We start from the raw sequence: 22814 nt of genomic DNA on the forward strand, positions 1-22814 counted from the left end.
CCTAGGTATACTAGGTCGATATTTGAGCCCCGGAGGCAATTCTGTTCATGGAAATCCGAATTGGAAATCAAGTACTATTCATTCAATTGAATTGAACTATAAAACTCATATTTTGTTGAAAAGTGATCAAATGTCCGAAACTTTTGTAAATGTAATCGAATCGCTTCGAAACTCCTATGTGTGATTCCATAGACCCCAAATGTCCGTGATTCATGTCCGCCACATCGACTTGACCAGAGGTGGGCCCGCTAAACCCGAGATTCCTTTGTTTGCTCTATTAGGCTCGTTTTTGTATAATGTCGGCAATGGACTTTTGATTATGAATTTGGCTATCGTAAAATAATGTTTTGATTGCCACGATATTCTAAATTATATTTTGAACCATAAATACCATTTTGGAAATACTTTTGTGAGATTAACCCCGTATTGGCTAATGGTTCGAACTACTTTGACTAATGAGTTAACATATGATTTTATCAAGTTTCAAAAGGTGTTTTGATATATAAATTGCATTGTTTGCTCATGATTCCGCTCATGCCCTTATTATGACTTCGTTCACCGGTTCCCGGGCCGGTTATGATTCGTGCGCGCTATGATAAATTCGGTCGTATGCTGTGTTACGGTTCCCGAGATCTCGCCATAGGGCCGGGTTCCGTTTGGAGTTATGTTGTGATATGGCTGGTGATATGTTATGATGATATGTGTGTTTGGAGATGTACGGAGATTTGAAACCTTCTGGAGTATGCTGTGTGTGGCACCAGCGTCGGAGTGGTGACCACGTTCCTGAGCCTTATGCATGATTTTTACTTGCATGATATATATATACATATGCTTTCAGCACAGACTCTGATGTACTGATTCGGTATTTTCTCTCTGTACTTTTTTATGTCAGTTATGGTTCGTAGTTCTGTACTCTATGCTTTACATACTCAGTACATCTTTCGTACTAACCCCCCTTTCTTCGGGGGGCTGCGTTTCATGCCCGCAGGTACAGAGGTTCGTGATCTGCCAGTGTAGAACCCACATTCTGCTATCACAGAGTGCTCCTTTGATCCGGAGCCCACATTTTGGTACATATGTTTTTTTGCTACGTATATGTTTTTGTACATTTGACTATTTGGGTACGGCGGGGCCCTGTCCCGTCATATGTCTTCGTTTTGATTTGTAGAGGCCTGTAGTCATATATGTGGGTCATGGGTCATTGTGTGTGAGCGTTTGTTTTTGATCTGCGTCTTAGTGCGGTCCCGTTTACTATTATGGTTAAAACGGCCCATTTGTTTGTATACGTTTATGTATCTGGCGATGTATATTCCGCCAACCTATCAGATTTGGATACGGCCAGAATGGCCTGTATATTTGTATATGTGCTTATAATCGGCGATGTGTATTCCGCCGCTCCCTTTGACTTTGGATATGATATTTTTTTGGCACGCGTGACCGCTTAAGATAATATTTGATTTCAAATCTGTTTTAAATGATTAATATGAGAACTGAGATAATCTATAATATGATGATTTGGTATGTTCGTCTGTCTGGGTGTCCAAGTAGGGCGTCAGTCGCGGCCCACGGGGTTGGGGTGTGACAAAAGTGGTATCAGAGCGGTTTGTCCTCGGAATGTCTACAGGCCGTGTCTCATAGAGTCTTGTTTATCGGTGTGTTGTGTACCACATCTATAAACAGGAGGCTACAGGGCATTTAGGATGTTACCTTTCTTTCGATCTTAGATCGTGCGATAGAGCCAGCCGTAGGAAATGAAATTCCTTTCTACTAACCCTTGATTTCAGCCCAAGAACGGCATCGACAGAAGACGGTGGCTAATGATATTGGAAGCTACACAGTACACAGGTAAGCAATGGTGTGAAAGATGTATGCCGGGTAAGGTATTTGAAGTACGATTAAAACATAAAGTTGAAAATTAAAAGGGAAGTAAACAGGAAAGTGTAACAGGTGCAGTTTGAGTTGGACATGTGAGGTAAGCCTCGGCATCTTTATATTTTTATTTGAAATTGTTAGCCCTGTGTGGCGACGATGTGATATGATATGATATATATGTACGTATATGTGTTGGCCCTGTGAGGCATGGTTGGTATTTCCTGTGTGCAGGTTTTGGGATAGTAAGAAATACAGAGGAACCTCTGCCCAAATTTTTCTAGAAATGCGAAAGGGAAAATGAGACATAAATTCTTAATATGTCTTGAAAGTCGATACCGATAGGATAAATCTATTATGTTGGATTAAAGTTTAAGAGATACCCTCCATGTCATTCGTAAGAAGCATTATCCTTATTTGGGAAATTTTATCTCGAGAAAGTATATATGAGTAGCAAATTCCCAATTCATTTAAACGGACCAGAATATGTTCCAACCACATTTTGCTTTAGAAAAGCCTATGTTGAAGGGAAAAATTGTCCAACGATTAAGTTTTATCTTATTGGAAGAATACAAAGTGTATAACAGGCAGTTGGGAATTAAATGGTTCGCTCACGACTCAAAAAGAAAAATATAAATATGGAGGTAATTATGTGAATTAAGTACTAAAAGATTCCGCGATGTTCGTCGGACTCTAGTTTTCTTCTGCTGGTGGTTGGAGAACGCCCTACAGTAATATTTTATTAATTCTCATCGGTTAATTGGAGATGGAAATTGTGGAATGAAAATTTAAACTTGTGGGTTGTCCAGGATTATATAAATAGGTGAAGGTAAATATTAAGGATTTAGAAAGGGGCGACACGGTAATTATATAGTCAGAAAACGTAAAAGAATTCTCCCTAGATCGGGGTGGGACCCGCTACGAGAATGCTCTAAAGGTTGTTAAGACCCCGACTTGTCTTAAATTACGTGACAAAGGCCGTGCGGGGCAATTGACGCAATTATACCGGCCTTAATGCGTCTAAATGCATTAAAGTTTTAAGGTTAAGCGTGCCAGGGCCAGAGCAATTTTGGGATGGGTGACCCCCTGGGAAATGTACAAAAAATTTCACGAATATAGATATAAGAGACGAGTAGGAAATTTGGGGTAACCTAAAAGGAATTAGGGTATGTGGAGTGGTTAGAACCTTTATAGAGGCCACGTGGGCTGAGACGGATTAGATTGGAAAAAGGGAGGAAAGAGCAACGCAGCTCTGGAATTAGAATAAGTTTGAAAACGTGACTGAAGATATCTTGAAAAAGAAATGGCAGTGATATATATGTGTGTGTATGTGTAGGACCCCCATTTATGACTATGTCGATCGATTGGTAAACTCTAATAGCCAATGTTGTAGTATATGGGAGACATTACCTGAACAGAATTTATGAGACAAAGCGAAAGGTATGGTACAGATGTTACGAAATAAACTGATATTCATTTTGCTACCGGTTGAGATTGGAAGATTCTAATACAACGATGTTTGGAAAGAAAAGAGAATAATTGAGTGGAAGGTAAGAACATCAAGAATGTCAGGAAAAGTGAACCGTAAGAAACGTAATTAAGCAGAGCCTCTAAAAGAGTCAACGGGCAAAGCACGAAATTATTTGCGAAAACGGACTAAAATGTAGTAGTGTAGGACAAAGGAAAACCTATGGTATGGAATGATGAATCACGTGAATATCAAATAATTCGGATATCGAGAAAAACAGAACGACGGATAAGGAATGGGTACGAAGGAAGGATATGATTATTAAAAGATAAATTGCTATATTAATTACATTATTTGAGTGCCAGCTATCGGATAAGATTTTGTACTATATAGTCGATAGTTCTCATCGCTTCGTGATTTTGTTAAGGTCTTACACGAAGAAAATCAAGTTATAGATCAGAAAGAAAAGACATGAATATGGTATAAGTATAACCCCAAAGGGGGGGAAGCGGATGAAAGTGAAGTAAAGTAAGTATGAATGGAAAAAATGGACACACACAAGATCAAAGCGATAAAGAATTGGCCTAGGTCTTCGACATCGACTAAGGTACATAATTTTTGGGATTGGCCGGATATCACAGAAGATTTGTGGAGAACTTTGTGTCTACTACGACACTATTATCGAAGCTAACTCAGAAGGCAGTGGAATTTCAGTGAACCGGTACTTTTGAATGCAGTTTCCTGTTGCTGAAGGAATAATTAATTACAGCTCCAGTCCTAGTTCTTCCTAAAGGGGCAGACGGGCAAGTTATTTATTATGATGCTTCTGGTATTGGGACAGGTTTTGCACTAGTACAGCATGGTCGGATTACAGTCCATGTTCCCCGACAGCTCAAACCGCACGAGAGAAATTATTTCGCTTATGACCTAGAATTAGCTGCGGTGATTCATGTTTTAGAGATATGGCGGTATCACTTGCATGGGGTCCACGTTGATATTTATACGGACCATAAGTGCCTCCAGTATATTTTAAGAAAAAGGAGCTAAATTTGCGGCAGAGAAGATGGTTCGAATTATTGAAAGATTATGATGTCAATATGTTGTATCATCCTGAAAAAGTTAGTGTGGTAGTTGACGTACTTAGCCGCAAGTCCATAGGCAGTTTGACTGATGTACAGTCTGATAAGAAAGAATTGGTTCATGACAATTTATCAGTTAGTCAGCTTCGGAGTCCGTTTGGTAGATTCTAGAGATACTGGAATTTCTGTTCGAGAAATTGTTGAATTATCAGTTATGGAAAAAGGTAAAACAGTGCCGGGTTGAGGGCCCTATTCTGGTACAGTATATAGAGATACAACCCTTGATAAGGAAAGGACCCAGCTTGAGGTTGCACCTGATGGGGTATTATTGTACAGAGACAGATTATGTGTGCCTGATGTTGCAGGGCTGCCCGAAGGGGCTATTATCGATATTGAGCCGGAAGCGGCTACCCGAAAGGGCTATTATTGATACGGTGCCGGAAGCTGCACGTATGTTGTGTTTCATTATTTATTTAAAGGAAGTATGTTAGTGTGTGTTACTTATTTTGAAAGGTTGGTTGGATTGCATTATTTACTTAAAGACCATTTTGAAACTTTGTGTACACATTTATGTTTCTTCCAGCGAAGCACGATACTCGGTATTCTGTTTATCCTGAATCCACTAAAATGTACCATGATCTTAAATATTTATACTGATGGGACGGTATGAAAAAGGGACATTGCAGAGTTCGTTGGCCAATGCCCAAATTGTCAGCAAGTCAAGATCAAGTATCAAAAGGTCGGTGGATTGTTACAGGAAATGGAAATTCCAGTTTGGAAATGAGAAATGACTAACATGGACTTCATTATAGGTTTACCGCGCACTCCACGCGGATACGATTCTATTTGGATTATTGTCGATAGACTAACGGAATCAGCTCGTTTTCTCCTGCTCAGGACTACTTATTCGGTTAAGGAATATGCTAGATGATATGTTAAAGAGATAGCAAGACTTTACGGAATCCCTGTATCTATTATAACCGATAGAGGTGCCCAGTTTACAGCTACTTTCTAGAAGTCGTTCCAGGAAGGATTGGGGACTCAGGTGAGTCTTAGCACAGCATTTTATCCTCAGTGCGACGGACAGGCCGCGCGCACTAGTCAGACACTGGAAAATATGTTGCGGGCCTGTGTTATCGATTTCAGAGGTAGCGGGGATGATTATTTCTCGCTTATTGAATTCGCCTATAATAATCGTTATCGTTCCAATACCCCGATGGCACCGTACGAGGCCCTATATGGTAGAAAATGTAGATCTCTGATTGGTTAGTTCGACGTGAGCGAGACTAAATTAATTGGGTCGGACGTGATTAATTGCCTGTGAAGGGCGTAATGGGGTTCGGTACAAGGGTAAGCTTAATCCGCAGTATATCGGGCCATATCAGATCATTCGAAAAATAGGCGAAGTCGCCTATGAGCTAAACTTACCATCCGATTTGGAGGCTGTACACCCGGTATTCCCTGTATCCATACTCCGAAATGTGTCGGTGATCCTTCCAGGTGACGAAAGAATTGTCTGATGAAGAACAATCTGTAATTATTCTGGATCGTCAGGTGCAAAGATTACGCACCACAGATGTACCCTCTGTTAAGGTCTTATGGCGAAACAATAATGGAGAGGCAATGACCTTGGAAGTAGAGGACGGAATGAAAAAGAAGTGTCCTCACTTGTTCTCTACACCTACCGGTAATTAAATTTCTAAATTTTTTATATTAATCGGTAAGTGATTTATGTGTGCTACTCATAAGAAGAAACTCCCCCGAAATATTTGTCAAACCCTATAAGACTAATTTAACATTCGAGGACGAATGTTCTAAAGGGGGGAAGAATGTTATATCCCGCGTTTTTGTGCACTTGGAAAAAAAATTTGGAAACAATCTTGCTTTGTAGGAAAGGAGGGCTATATTTGATTTTATTTCATACATGTGTGTTATTCATGAAAAATATCGTTGCGGGAATACGGAAGAAGGCCAAGGGCAAAAATTGGAATTTCGGAAAATAGTTTCGGGAATTACAAATAAGATCCATAAGTGAATTGGGCTAAAAAAATAAAATAAAGAGAATTGAGGCCCAATTTAATAGGGGTGGCCGGCCAATGTGCCTTAGCCCAAGCCCAAGATTAATTATTCATGTGACAATTAGATAAGAGGGACAATATATATATCTATATCCCTTAGAACATTCATGAAACAAAACAAAGAAAGAAGAGCAAGAGAGAGAGGGGGTTTCGACCCCCCTTCAAGAGAAAAAAAAAATTCCAAGTCTTTAGACTTTGATCCAAAAATCTCTTCCTTCTTGGATTCTTGATGAGTTTAAGGCCCTCTACAACGTGGTATAATTAGTTTGGCAAGAAAACTCCGTTTGCGGAAAGGGGAAAATTGAAGAAAAAGGTAAGAATCTTATTCTTTTATGTTATGGAAGAAGCATATATGTTATAATGATTAAAATTGAATGAAAACGATGGGATTGTGATGTGTGTGGGCATAGCCGTGTATGTGTGTGAGTAGGTGCATGGTCGTGTGCCATGGTGATGATGGAAAGTGATGAATTAAATTCCATCTAGTTGTTAGTTGTGTTGTTGTGGTGTTTGTGATGTAAATAAGAGTTTAATGAATCAAGTTGGTATTGAAAATGGTTTTAGGTTGTTATGGGAAATCATGTGAATTTAATGTAGATTTTATATAATTATGAAAACAAGATTCTAAAATGTGAATTTTGATTGTTGGTAATGAACTTGGAAGGAAACAATGTGAGTTGGTAGTGTTGTTGCATTCGTTGAAGTTTCGGATGGAATATGGAAAGTGACGGATTACTTGAATTCATGTATATTGCTTGGAATATTTTTGGAATATGTTTGAATAATCTTGAGTGAGTAAATGTATACGATAATGTTGATGTTAGTTTGATGTTGCGAAGTTCGAATGAAAGTCGTCGCTTTATGTAGAAAAGAAGAATATTGACGTTAGATCTATTTTGTTGTGATTCGTGATGTCTTTGGTATTGTGGGTTGTTGTTGTTGATATATTGAGCCGAGCTAAGCCTCGGGGATGTTATACGTATAGGGGAAGTGCTACCGAAATTTCGGTAGACAAATATTAAGTTAAGTGAATTCTTAAGGTATTGCAATTCCTAATTGGCAACTATGACCAATTGTAGGTTTTAGGCGAAACGGAGTTTGATTTTGGACAAGCGTAAGGAGCGCGAAAGGTATGTAAGGCTATCCCATTCCTTCTTTTGGCATCTCCTAGGTATACTAGGTCGATATTTGAGCCCCGGAGGCAATTCTGTTCATGGAAATCCGAATTGGAAATCAAGTACTATTCATTCAATTGAATTGAACTATAAAACTCATATTTTGTTGAAAAGTGATCAAATGTCCGAAACTTTTGTAAATGTAATCGAATCGCTTCGAAACTCCTATGTGTGATTCCATAGACCCCAAATGTCCGTGATTCATGTCCGCCACATCGACTTGACCAGAGGTGGGCCCGCTAAACCCGAGATTCCTTTGTTTGCTCTATTAGGCTCGTTTTTGTATAATGTCGGCAATGGACTTTTGATTATGAATTTGGCTATCGTAAAATAATGTTTTGATTGCCACGATATTCTAAATTATATTTTGAACCATAAATACCATTTTGGAAATACTTTTGTGAGATTAACCCCGTATTGGCTAATGGTTCGAACTACTTTGACTAATGAGTTAACATATGATTTTATCAAGTTTCAAAAGGTGTTTTGATATATAAATTGCATTGTTTGCTCACGACTCCGCTCGTGCCCTTATTATGACTTCGTTCACCGGTTCCCGGGCCGGTTATGATTCGTGCGCGCTATGATAAATTCGGCTGTATGCTGTGTTACGGTTCCCGAGACCTCGCCATAGGGCCGGGTTCCGTTTGGAGTTATGCTGTGATATGGCTGGTGATATGTTATGATGATATGTGTGTTTGGAGATGTACGGAGATTTGAAACCTTCTGGAGTATGCTGTGTGTGGCACCAGCGTCGGAGTGGTGACCACGTTCCTGAGCCTTATGCATGATTTTTACTTGCATGATATATATATACATATGCTTTCAGCACAGACTCTGATGTACTGATTCGGTATTTTCTCTCTGTACTTTTTTATGTCAGTTATGGTTCGTAGTTCTGTACTCTATGCTTTACATACTCAGTACATCTTTCGTACTAACCCCCCTTTCTTCGGGGGGCTGCGTTTCATGCCCGCAGGTACAGAGGTTCGTGATCTGCCAGTGTAGAACCCACATTCTGCTATCACAGAGTGCTCCTTTGATCCGGAGCCCACATTTTGGTACATATGTTTTTTTGCTACGTATATGTTTCTGTACATTTGACTATTTGGGTACGGCGGGGTCCTGTCCCGTCATATGTCTTCGTTTTGATTTGTAGAGGCATGTAGTCATATATGTGGGTCATGGGCATTATGTGTGTGCGTTTGTTTGTGATCTGCATCTTAGTGCGGTCCCGTTTACTATTATGGCCAAAACGGCCCATTTGTCTGTATACGTTTATGTATCTGGCGATGTATATTACGCCAACCTATCATATTTGGATACGGCCAGAATGGCCTGTATATTTGTATATGTGCTTATAATCGGCGATGTGTATTCCGCCGCTCCCTTTGACTTTGGATATGATATTTTTTTGGCACGCGTGACCGCTTAAGATAATATTTGATTTCAAATCTGTTTTAAATGATTAATATGAGAACTGAGATAATCTATAATATGATGATTTGGTATGTTCGTCTGTCTGGGTGTCCAAGTAGGGCGCCAGTCGCGGCCCACGGGGTTGGGGTGTGACATGTTCATACTCAAAATGGCCTTGCTGAGTTATTTATTAAGCGCTTGCAATTAATAGCAAGACCACTACTTATGAAAACATGGTTGCCAACTACTGTCTGGGGTCATGCTATCTTACATGCAGCATCGCTTATTCGTCTCAGACCGACTCATTATAATAAATACTCTCCGTCACAATTAGTATTTGGCCATAAACCAAATATTGCTCATCTTCGAATCTTTGGTTATGCTGTATATGTGCCGGTTGCACCACAAAAGCGCACTAAGATGGGTCCCCAAAGAAGGTTAGGAATATATATTAGGTTTGAATCACCCTCTATTATTCGCTACCTTGAACCTTTGACGTGAGATTTATTCACTGCTCGATTTGCAGATTGTCGGTTTGATGAAACGAATTTCCCACAATTATGGGGAGAGAAAAAGGAAATCAAAAGAGAAATTGCGTGGAAATTTTCATCACTCTCTCATTTTGATCCACATTCCCCTGTTTGTGAGATAGAGGTCCAGAAGATCATCCATTTGCAAAAATAGCAAATCAGATGCCGGATGCATTTATTGATTTGAAAAGGATAACTAAGTCGCATATTCCTGCAGAGAATGTGCCTATCCGAATTGATGTCTCAAAAGAAAAGTCTTCTAGTGTCATAGCTTCTGAATCCCATACATGTCTGAAGTGTGGAAGACCATTGGGTTCCAAGGATAAAAATCCTAGAAAAAGAAGCATGAAAAATGATCAAAATGACACTAGAAAAGGATCTCACGGTGAGATTCAAGATTTGATTAATCCTGATATTGCTGAAGATATCAGTGAACCCAAGACTCAAGTGAATAAAGAACTATCATTAAGTTCTACTGGTGATGAAATAGATTTGAATTTATCAAAAATTGTGGTGGATAATGTTTTTGCATATAATGTTGCATTGAACATTATGAAAGACTATGAGTATCAGGAACCTCAATCTATCGAAGAATGTCGACGAAGATGTGACTGATCAAAATAGCAAGAGGCAGTTCAATCAGAATTGAACTCGCTTGCTAAATGTAAGGTTTTTGGACCGGTAGTCCAAACGCTTGGTGGTGTAAAACCAGTTGGCCACAAATGGTCTTTGTGTGAAGAAGAAATGATAGAAATGAAATTGTGAGATACAAGGCACGCCTTGTTGCACAAGGATTCTCTCAAAGACCCTGTGTCGATTATGAAGAAACATATTCACCCATTATGGATGGCATAACCTTTCGATATCTCATCAGTTTAGATGTACATGAAAATCTTGAAATACATCTAATGGATGTAGTTACAGCTTATCTTTGTGGCTCACTTGATAATGAAATTTATATGAAAATTCCAGAAGGATTTAAAATGCCTGAAGCATTTAGTTCAAAGTCTCTAGAGATGTATTCAATCAGATTACAAAGATCATTATATGGTTTAAAACAATCAGGGCGCATGTGGTACAATCGCCTTAGTGAGTACTTGATAAATGAAGGTTATATGAATGATACCATTTGTCCATGTGTTTTTATTAAGAAAACAAAATCAGATTGTTATACTTGCTGTTTATGTTGATGACATAAATCTCATTAGAACTCCAGAAGAGCTCCAAAAGGCAATTGAATATTTAAAGAAAGAATTTGAAATGAAAGATCTTGGAAAGACAAAACTTTGTCTTGGTCTGCAAATTGAACATTTAGCAAACGGAGTCTTTATCCATCAATCTGCCTGCTCTGATACCGTTTTTGTCACGACCCAACCCCGTGGGCCGCGACCAGTGCCCGAGCTGGGCACCTATACGTACCCGATACCCCAAATTAGCATATTAACAGAATAATAATATAATAATAATATTAGTGGTCGCTACAGAATTTAGCAGAAAAGCAGACTTGGCACACATAGGCCGATAAGGCCATCACAGAACAGAATATCCCAAACATATGTACAGAACCCACACAGATGTATCCACAGACCTCTACAGAACATATCATAATCATAAGACGGGACAGGGCCCCGTCATACCCTGAACAAAGTACATATCCAGATAGCAGTGACAGACTGTACCAAAAGATGGGCTCTGTAGAAGAGAGCGCCCCAAATAGCAGAAATAGGATCCTAAACGTGTGGATCAGCGAACCTGTCGTCAGTACCTGCGCGGCATGAAAACGCAGCCCCCGAAGAAAGGGGGACAGTACGAAATATGTACTGAATATGTAAAGCGGAATCACAGAAGTCAAATCATAATGGTTACAGAAAATGAGTACAGAATCCAGAGTGTCAAATGCATATTTCCAAAACAGACAGAATGCGTACAGAAACATATGTCATATCATATCATATCCGGTCCCTGACACGGGACTCGGCAGACAGAATGTGGTCACCCTCCCGACACTGGTGCCACAATACAGAGGAATCAGAAAAGGGGCGTGGCCCCGTAACATATAATATCATATCAAAATGGCCATAACAGATCAGATCAGAATAGGCGGACATGGCACATCATACTCCACAGACCTATGTACGCGTATACCTGCCCCCTCACATCGGGACGCGGCGAACAATGCAGAGAATTACGCTTGACAACATATCCTGGCCCGGGCTCAGTGTAGGAAACATTGGGACATCCACGAATGGAGTAGTGAGAGACTAATGCAATTTAAAAATATAATAAATGTTTTCAAAGACTCGATGAAGCGTATCAAAGACAAACAAATCCAATGGGGTCGGACGGAATCATAATAAATGTATTTCGGATATCATAATAAATTACAGAAGTATAACTTTCCCGAAGTCATTCCGAGTGTCAAAATAATTTATAATATTTAACAGAATATTTAAAATAATATTCGTTAAGCGATTAGTAGGGTAATTAAAACATTTCTTTCAAAAATCGCTTAAAAAGGAAGCTTTAACACATTAGGGGCAAAACCGTAAATAGCGGGCCCGCCTTGGGACAAACAAGGCGGCGGGCTCAAATTGTGCCCTCTAAGCATATAGTATCACCTAAAAAGGTTATACAAACATTCTATGACTTTCTGAATAATTTAGAGCAAAATTGCATAATTTCAGAAAAAGCGTATCAAAATGGTTCAATTCTACTGAAGGAAAAACTGAAATTTTGTCTTGCGGATTCCGAGGGCCAAGAGGTCCTTCGAGGCCCGGATCCGACCCTAACACACTAGGGCATGCCAAGGGAAGAATTGGGTTTGCTTTACATACCTTTCGCGCTCCTTAAGCTTTTCCAAACTCACTTCCCGTTTCGTCGAAAAACTGCAATTGGTCAAGTTTACCAATTGTGAATTATTAATGCCATTATTTCAACTTTAAGCATATTTGGCTACCGAAATTTCGGCAGCACTTCCCCTATACATATGACACCCCGAGAATTCAACTCGGCTATAAATCATCAACAACAACCCAAACGACAACAACAATATCAACAATGAACATTAAAAACACAAATATCCTTCAACTAGTCATTTTTCTCACAAGTTGACATAATCTTCAATTCAACCCAACTTTCAACTAAGATCAATAATTTCATATTCAACAACCATCATGATCATGACCATATAGTTCTAGAAACATTTCATATCGTTTTCCTTAAGATATACACTCGATATACATGATATACAATCTTCCGCCAAAATCATAACTTATGCAAAACATCCAATCTTTGGCATACAACTTCATAACAAGTTTCCAACTTCCAAATTCATCAATGGTCATCACAACTAACAACCAAACAACTTCATTTCCTTAATGTCGGAAAAACCATACTAAAACGACATAAGTTTCTACATTCCAATTCAATACAAACTTATATCATTCTAACTTCATTTACATATCAAGCATTACAACAACACTCCAATACTCTAAACAAACTTAATCCATTTCATTCCCAAGTCAAATATACCACACGGCCATATGCTATTTTTCTCCATTCAATCAAATTTATTCCACTTTCATTCTCAACATAAATTCCATCACATTCACAACTAGAATACAACATGAATTCTATACATTTTTGGCTATACAATATACAAATACACATGGCTACACATATATACCACACACCCACTTTGCAAACTTCCATTTCTCCATACAATCAACACATTTCTATATACTACAACCCAAACAAAACTCCATAACACAAGAATAAAGGATAAATTCTTACCTTTTCCTCTAGTCTTCTTTACTTGAATTTGTGATCACTTTGGTGAACCAAGGCCTCCTTTCTCCAAACCAACTACACCAAGTTGAAGAGGGGACTCAACTTAGTAAGGAAACCACAAAATACAAATTTTTAACACAAGATTTTTGGTGGTGAATTTTCCACACCAAACCCGAAATGCCTTCTTTTTTTTGCTCTTGTTTTGCTCTTCTTTCTCTTCTAAGTCTCTTGAACCTTCTAAGGGATAGTGATCCCTTTCTAATTAATTAGCACATGGAAATATTCATTAAAGCCATGGGTTGGGCCTCACTTGGCCGGCCACCCCTTAAACATTGGGCCTAAATTTTTATTTTATTTTTTTGGGCCAACTCGGTTGGTCCCGAGTTGGGCCTAGCCCACTGACCTTTCGACCTTAAAACGTTCATAACTCCTTGTACCGACGTCACCTGGGAACCCACGACCTATGGATTGAAAGCTAATTCAATTATCTACAACTTCTATTTCAAGGTATTTTCGAAATTCCAAACTTACAATACAGTTTTTGCCCCCCAAAGTCAGGTCACCCGAAAACGTTTTCTTAAAAATATTCGTTTGGAGGGTTTCCACTTTGATTTGGTCCAAAGGTACTTCATGAGTTGTGTTTAACTTTACATATGACTTTTCAGATGTTTCAAAAAAAATCTCGGTATGTGGGCCCCACCCCAGCAGATGCTCCGAGGTTCAAAAATACGGGATATAACAGTTTTAAAGCGATTTTACATGGACAACGCACATCCATTAAGTACTCATATGGTTGTTCGCTCACTTGGAGTGAGTAAAGATCCATTCTGACCTCAAAAAGAGAATGAAGAGCTACTTGGTCCTGAAGTACCATATCTTAGTGCCATTGGTGCACTTATGTATCTTGCTAACGCTAGAAGACCTGATATAGCGCTTTCTGTTAATTGAATATTTAAAGAAAGAATTTGAAATGAAAGATCTTGGAAAGACAAAACTTTGTCTTGGTCTGCAAATTGAACATATAGCAGACGGAGTCTTTATCCATCAATCTGCCTGTACTGAGAAAGTTTTAAAGCGATTTTACATGGACAATGCACATCCATTAAGTACTCCTATGATTGTTCGCTCTCTTGAAGTGAGTAAAGATCCATTCCGACCTCAAGAAGAGAATAAAGAGTTATTTGGTCCTGAAGCACCATATCTTAGTGCCATTGGTGCACTTATGTATCTTGCTAACGCTACAAGACCTGATATAGCGTTTTCTGTTAATTTGCTAGCAAGATATAGCTCTTCTCCTACATGGAGACATTGGAACGGAATTAAGCATATACTGCGATAGCTAAAAGGTACTACTGATATAGGTCTGTTTTATGCTAACAAAGGTAGTACAGATCTTGTTGGTTATGCAGATGCAGGTTATTTATCTGATCCATATAAAGCTTGATCTCAAACAGGCTATTTGTTTACATATGGAGGTACTGCTATTTCATGACGATCTACAAAGCAGTCCATTGTTGCTACTTCTTCAAATCATGCTGAGATAATAGCTATTCATGAAGCAGGTAGAGAATGTGTGTGGTTGAGATCAGTGATAAATCTCATCAGAGGAAGATGTGGCCTGAAGTGTGATACCAAAAATACCCATAGTATTATATGAAGACAATGTTGCATGCATAGCTCAATTAAAGGGAGGATTCATAAAGGGAGACAGAACGAAACACATTTCACCAAAATTATTTTTCGCACACGATCTCCAAAAGAATGGTGATATTGATGTACAACAAATTCGTTCAAGTGATAATCCTGCAGATTTGTTTACTAAATATTTGCCGACTTCAACTTTTGAGAAGATGGTAAACAAGATTGGAATGCAAAGACTTAGACATCTAAATTGTGGTCTTCAGGGGGAGTAAACTATGCGTTGTACTCTTTTCCCCTTAACCAAGATTTTGTCCCATTGGGTTTTCCTGGTAAAGTATTTAATGAGGCAGCTTGTAATGCGCATTACTAGATGTGTACTCTTTTTCCCTCACTTGGATTTTTCCCACTGGGTTTTTTCCTAGTAAGATTTTAACGAGGCACAAATCTATTAATGAACATCCAAGGGAGAGTGTTATAAATACACCGTGTTGTAGATGTCCATTCAAATATATAGTCAACTGGATAAGCTTACAATTAAGCAAAGCAGCTTGTAAGTAGCTCAAGCAAATAGCTTGCAAGTAGCTCAAACAAGCAGCTTGCCAACAGCTTCCTAAAAAGCCTTGCAAGCTTGCAATCAAGCAGGCAGGCAGCTTGCAAATAGCTCAAGCTAGCTTGCAAGTAGCTCAAGCAGGCAGCTTGCCAGCAGCTTCTGAAAAGCCTCGCAACAGCTTCCTGAAAAGCCTCGCAGCTGCTTCTTGTCATCTATAACTAGGATGTCAATTTAGTTCATTTATAAATCAGTTCAGAGTTTAATAATATATCAGTCTCTCTGTATATACTTGGCTCTGGTGTATTTACTTATAGTCTTTATTTTATAACATGTGATAATAAATAGACCCCTTTTGGAATTTTCGTAGTGTATCAAGTATGTTTATATAGAGAAGAATAGCTAATTTCAATTTCTCCCCTTAATATTTTGCATTTCTTTCTCTTTCAAATATGATAATCTGAGCATTGGGATTTGTCTTCCTTCAACTACCATATCATGTTGGTAATGGCTTATACTTCAGGCTTGGTTTTAGGCTCACACATGGGAGAAGAACTTCGTGCATACAAAATAAATTTTAGGAAACTATTAGATGTATGCCCTCGTGGATAATTGAAGAAAGGGACTTTTCATGATTTTGCAAAGAATTAAGGAGATTAAGGTGCAAAACACTAAGAAGTTAGCAACTATGAAATTGTTTACATCAAATTTATGTTTCTTAAATTAATTTTATTCTATGTAAAGTTTAAAATATATTTAGGAGACTTTATAGTCAAAATAGATATAAATAGAGATCTCATATAAATATAAATTGTGAGAAGAAATGTGAATTTCGCCATGGACATTCCAAAATTCAACAATGATACAATTTATCTTTGCTCTTGCCTGGCAACAAGGGAAATATATTTATATAACAATACTACACAGTCATTATATACTGATTTCTTAGGAACTTAGTCCCAAGGAGATCTTTAACAAAAATATTGATAGAAGAGAAGGGGGAACGCATAATACAAAATATTCCCTGTATCTCTGCCGACACCTGATGAACTGTTCTTAATCCAATGACCCAAAAGGCCACAACTTCGAAAATGAGGCTAATGCTAGAAACAAGACCACTAGTAGTTAGTAATCATCAGACATGTCCTCCTCAGACATGCCATCAGACAAATCCTCATCCCCACAAGCCTCAAATGAAAATTTCAAACCCGCCAGAGAGTCATGAGGGTACTTCACATCTTTTATCTGCCCCGAAATTCTACTACTCAGGACTTCGTTGAGGCTCGCAAATTTGCACAGCCGCATGTCAAGTGATACAAGATGAGGACAACTGTCAAGAATAGCTTTGAGGCCTTTATTTGTCATACTGTTGCCAATGAGTTGGAGATGGTGCAATGTAGGCAGTTTTTTAGCAATAGCTAGAGCCTCTTCATTTCTTTCATCTTCTTTATCAGAGTCATCACCTGATCCCATATACAATGAGTTATTCAATACAAACGACTTCAACCTTGGGCAACAGCATCCAAGAGCTTCAATGCCTTCTGTTGTAATGGCAGTGTGCGTCAGACTCAACTCCTCTAACAAAGGGAGCTTTTGAACTGCTTCAACCAACCCATCACATACCTTAAAATAGCAACATGCAATACTAAGCCTCTTCAGTTTTCCTGATCTGGTGAACAAAAGTAGAAATGAATTAATGGATGTGCCTGGTGATTGAAACAATATCACCAAACACAATCACGCCTGGTACAGACGACTAGCGCAAGATATATAATAGTAGGAAAAAACTGAATTTCAAATTTCAGTAAGCCACAGAATGGTTTCCCTCTTCTTAAGAAGCGCTGAATGATCCAAAGGCAGTAAGATCGATTATATTCCTTTATCCTACAAAAATCCACTGTAATTAGCAGGTAGACATTCATTCATTGTACCTCAGTTGCGCAGAAGCATGCCCTTTCTTTATTCCTATATGAGACCCATATTCCTATGTTCTTCCAATGTTTATTGTATTACTGGGACTCCTATTTACTGAACCATATGAAAAAAAAAAAAAAAAAAAAAAAATCCTTCATCGTGAAAACAGTAATCCTATAAGACCAAAGATGAGCAGCAAAAATTAGCAAGGAATTGAGAATTCTTTTTGACCGATGCCTGAACTTTTGTGGATTTTTAGTAAATGATAACGTTGAAAGGATATTCCTGTTGTTCCTTAAATGACCCAAAACGGAGATGTTAAGGCACTACTAGCACAGTTGTCTACTATTTTGCATGCTATTGCTGTAAATCTCATTGCCACTTAGGCAACATATATCCAGTCAACAGAAGAACTTTATGAATTCTAAAGCCCTTTCTAAACTACTAGCAAGGGATTCAGAAGACTATTAACTGCAACTGAGGGATGGCCATGCTTTAAATTCTGCTACCAGAAACAGAATTAGGAATAAACCGGACATTTATTTTTCTAACAATTGTTCAGTATGTGGATGCATTTCGAATTGCTAATAAACCCAAGATTTTAGGTTTTCCAGCTTGCTCTGCTTATATTTTACGGCAAACCTGGTGCAACATGAACGGGCGCCTTGGAACAACGGTAAAGTTGTCTCCGTGTGACCAGGTTCGAGCTGTAGAATCAGCCAATGATGCTCAGGATAGGCTGCCTATTTCACATATGTAAAGGTCACGTTGACAATATGTTTAAGGAAAGCTACTTCTGCAGAATCTTCTTAAAGTCTTTCAAAAGATATTATCCAAAATTGTGAAAGCATCATTAGCATCATGTTTAGTCTTCTCCCTTGTTCATTCTTCAGCTCTTTCTCACATACCAAAATCAATCAAAACGATTCATTAGTGACAAAACAAATGGAGCGAGACTATATTCCTGATGACCTCCCTTCACTCATTATGACTTATCGCCCTGAAATGTGCTATCAGAAGCTGGTAATCACTTCTTGTCCTAAATTTTTTGCTTCTTTGTAATAATATGCATTAGCGCATTCGGTAAGATAGTAATTCAGATGAATCTTTTTCTTTATCAAGTAAATTCTCGCATATGAGTGAAAGTCCCCTTTTTTTCCTCTTTTTTTTTTTTTTTTTTTTTTTTTTTTTTTTTGCTGGGATTTATAGAGGGAAGATAAGAGAGGAGATGGGGAATTGGGTCAAACCGTTTAGGACCCAATTCTCCTTTCTCCTTCCTCATCTACCACTTCACGAGGTCTACTGGAAATTAGGATTCTGATTAGCTAACTGATGCTTTCACAATTTTGGAGAATATCTTTGGAATGACTTTAAAAAGATTCTGCATCAGTAGCTTTTTCTTTAACATATTGTCACGTGACCTTTACATATTGTCAGGTTCAGATGCGGCCCTTCCGAGATGAGTTAAGAGGTCATTTCCTATTTCACAGAGTAACTACTATCTTCCCTTTTTTCCAGTTCTTATCTCTTATTTGTATGTTATTGTTAAGCATTATTAATTTGTAAACTATGTTTCGTTTTCTTCTCTTTCTTTTGATGCATCGTAAACTCTTAAGCTCGTCATTTTCAATCATGATACAGGAGGTTACTTGGTTGGGGTTTCTAAGGAGCTATTCATAATTAATGAAATCCCATGCTTACATCTAAGCCGGCTTCAGTTTACATCGTTAATCATTTGTTTGCCATTATCTTAGATGGTATCATCTATGCACGTACCCAACAAAATTAAGAATATTTGTTTTCAGTCACCTAAGTGTGTAAACAAACATATTAGAACTTCCAATTTGCTACGAAAAGATATTGCCCCTCCACCCTATCTGTAAAAGGGCCACCCGGTGCACAAAGCATCCTGCGTTAATAGAGTCCGGGGAAGGGCTGAATCCCAAAGGGTGTGATGTAGTAATAAAATATCTCATTTATACATTAAAGAGGCTTCTATAATCATTGATATTAAAATGAAACGTTATTTCTTATTGACTTGTTTCTCTTGATAACAAATATGCACGAACCACACAAACTATGTGTCTTGATAATCTAGAGTCTAGATAGTTAGCTTTCAGCCTTCGGATCAAAATGTTTTTGGTCTACAATAAACTCTCAAGGAGGTTAAGGGCAATCAGAGGCGAAGCTAGCCTTGTATACTGGGTTCATGAGAGCGAAAATTAAAAAATGAGAGCAAAAATTAAAAAATGAGAGCGAAAATTAAAAAAACACCTTAACCTGGAAACTGCCCGGCTATAGAATAAGGTAATTAAGGTGGCTATTGTGTGGAAGTATTTTGCAATTATCCTCCTAGTTGGATTTAGGATTTAAAATTTATGGGTTATAATTGTATTTACAATCAAATATTTATACATTTTAATAAGTTTCTTTATACATTTTGGGCAAAGCTATTGGGTTCTCATGAACCCAGTATACAAGGCTAGCTACGCCTTTGATTGTCCTTACCCTACTTGAGAGTTTATTGTAGATGAAAACGACCAAAAACATTTTGATCTGAAGGTTGAAAGCAGATTATCAAGACACATACTTCGCGTGGTTCGTGCATATTTGTTATCAAGACTCAAGAGAAACAAGTCAAGTCAAAAAGAACTACCGCTTCATTTTAATATCTATGATCAATGATATAGAAGCACCTTTAATGAATAAATGAGATATTCTATTTGTACTATCGGGGTGCGGCCCTTCCCCAGGCTATGGTAACGTGGGTTGTGCACCGGGCTGCCTTTTTACAGATAGGGTGGAAGGCAATATCTTTACGTAGCAAATTGGAAGTTCTAATATGTTTGTTTACACACTTGGGTGACTAAAAACAATGGTGGATCTTCAAAATATCTTGTAACCTCGAGATTCTTAATGTTGTTGGGTACGTGCATAGATGATACCATCTAAGATAATGACAAACAAATGATTAACGATATAAACTGAAGCAGACTTAGATGTACGCATGGGATTTCATTAATTATGAATAGCTCCTTAGAAAACCCCAAACAAGTAACCTCCAACGAGCTTAAGGGCTTATGATGCGTCAAAAGAAAGAGAAGACAACAAAACATAGTTTACAAATTAATAATGCTTAACAATAACATACAAATAAGAGAACAAATTAACAAATAAGTACTTCCCGTGAGTTTTGCTCTTGTGCCAATACTTGGGTTCTTACATTAAGCAACTTAAGGGATTTAAAGTGCTTTAGAAACTTATATAAGAGATGTACAAGACCATGGGCAGCAAGATAATCGGAGTAAATTACAATTAGGAAGTTCTTTCAACTGTTCTCCTTTCCAGATTAACTTTTAAACACAGTTTTAGCTAATAAAACTATACTAATCCTGTAAAAATTCATCATGAAGTCTATGTATATAAGTTAAATACAGGGCGGACCTAGCATAGGACTCGCGGGTTCGGCTGAACCAGTAACTTTGGGTTCGAAAAATTCATTGAATATTTATCAATTGTTACTTTATAACCGAGTAACTTAAATCTGGTTAAATAAATTCACCTTCACGTGAATACACCTCAAAAGAAAAAAAAAGGAAGAAAAACAATCAAACAAACAAACATTCACAGTGGAAGCCTAAAATTTGGGGCAAGCAATTACCTCTCTGATATGTACTGAAGCAACTTATCAGTGGCAAAGTAGTCCAAATAGATATCAACTAATTCACCTTGACTACTATCAACAGCATATCGACACATTTTCTTTAAATGATAACCCATGTCAGAGTGTTCCTCTTCATAACAACACATGTTAATGACTCGCCACGTGGAAGGTTCCTTGCATATTCGCCTCCAAGTAGTGCACACTTTCTGTGCTGTCTTCAGTATCTCTTCAACACCCAACCTCCGTAATATATTTGCCCATATACCTTCTGGCAGTTCCAACCACGGTGGTATTTTCTCCATTGACGGCTTCTCATTTTTACCCTTACCTTTCCTATTCATTGTTTTTCTTCTAGGGTTTGAGAGCCCATTTGAATTGGCTTATAAGTTGCTTATAAGTTGTGGGATTGGAAGGAACGACTTAGCTTTTCAGCTTTTTTGAGTGTTTGGCTGGCCAGCTTAAAGTTATTTTGTGTTTAAAATAAGCTAAAAAAATAATTAGGTCATTTCATTTAGCTTATCTAAATGCTTATAAGCCAAAAAAGTAAATTAGACTATTTTAATTTATTTTTGGACATTTTACATAAATAGCAAACATTTGGGGTTTAATCAAACTACATAGCTAATGTTTTAATATTTACGTTCTGTAGCAAATTAGCCTAGCTCCCACATGTGTATTCAATTTTTGTTTTTAACTGTATTCATGAATACAACAATTTTTTTTCACTGTATTCATGAAATAACTATCTGTATTCATAAATTGGCTTGTTGTATTCATGAATACAACAAGTAAAATCTGAATACATATACACCAATAATTACACAAATACATTATATTTTCCGGTATGTATATAACAGATACAGGCGAAAAATACAGTATAAAACATTCATACACCAAAAAATTAATAAATATGTCATATTTTTCGGTATGTATACAACAAATACAAGCGAAAAACATTGTATACACGATAAATATACAACAAAATAAAGCGAAAATCTGAACTTTTTTCAGATCTGACTGGAAAAAATTCCGGCGAATCCAGATCTGACCGGGAAAAATTCCGGCGAATCCAGATCTGACCGGAAAAAATTCCGGCGAATACAGATCTGACCGGAAAATGTGGTTGCTGCACGTTGCCAATGACCAAAGGAGTAAGTTTTTCATCTTTCTAATTGAAAGAAAAGAGATGGCCGAACTGTTAAGTGGTTGCAATTGTTGATCTCTGTAAAGTTTATTAATTAGAGAAAATCTTTGGAAAGGAAATATTTTGGTTGCTCCAGTAATCAACAATGAAAATGTGACAGTGGTGAAGGGGCACGGCATTTCGCCAGAGCTCCGGCAATCGTGATGGCTGGCGGCGGAGCAGTGGGGAGAAGAGGGAGGAGAGATGGGAGGGTTGGGTTGGAAGTGAATAGTTTGATGGGTATTCTATTTTGTGTGTGTATATATATATATATATATATATATATATATATAGTTACTAAATGTCATTAATACACAAATATTTGCTATAAAAAATAATTAAGTTAAACTACAGCTACTAAATATTAATACCCACTATATATTTGTTATGTCACGTAGTTATCCTTTTATATTTTTTTAGCATAGGCATAAGCCCATCCAAACAGGCTCTGAGTTGGG

The 22814-nt window shown here is 37.8% G+C and overlaps 1 protein-coding gene and 1 long non-coding RNA gene across 2 annotated transcripts; one reads left to right on the forward strand and one right to left on the reverse strand.

The window, feature by feature from the left end:
- The first annotated feature begins 6657 nt into the window (after positions 1 to 6657).
- On the forward strand, positions 6658 to 8900 carry LOC132609545 (uncharacterized). Its single transcript, XR_009570873.1, has 3 exons — positions 6658 to 6807; positions 7574 to 7624; positions 8649 to 8900. It is a non-coding gene; the product is annotated as an uncharacterized LOC132609545 (long non-coding RNA).
- Positions 8901 to 16476: 7576 nt separating this feature from the next.
- Positions 16477 to 21562, reverse strand: LOC132609371 (putative F-box/LRR-repeat protein 23). Its single transcript, XM_060323328.1, has 2 exons — positions 21171 to 21562; positions 16477 to 17264 (listed from the first exon to the last, which is right to left on the reverse strand). Exons 1-2 carry the CDS (start codon positions 21512 to 21514, stop codon positions 16721 to 16723), a joined length of 888 nt encoding a protein of 295 aa, XP_060179311.1. The 5' UTR covers positions 21515 to 21562; the 3' UTR covers positions 16477 to 16720.
- Between the last annotated feature and the right edge of the window lie 1252 nt (positions 21563 to 22814).

The sequence above is a fragment of the Lycium barbarum genome, chromosome 9, assembly GCF_019175385.1.
Source record: "Lycium barbarum isolate Lr01 chromosome 9, ASM1917538v2, whole genome shotgun sequence".
Classification (NCBI taxonomy): Eukaryota; Viridiplantae; Streptophyta; class Magnoliopsida; order Solanales; family Solanaceae; genus Lycium; species Lycium barbarum.

Coding starts and splice junctions, on each gene's coding strand:
- LOC132609371 (XM_060323328.1), bottom strand. CDS start 21,514: ATGAATAGGAAAGGTAAGGGTAAAAATGAGAAGCCGTCAATGGAGAAA. Junction 17,265..21,170: donor CTTCAGTACATATCAGAGAG/GTAATTGCTTGC, acceptor TTTGTTCACCAG/ATCAGGAAAACTGAAGAGGC.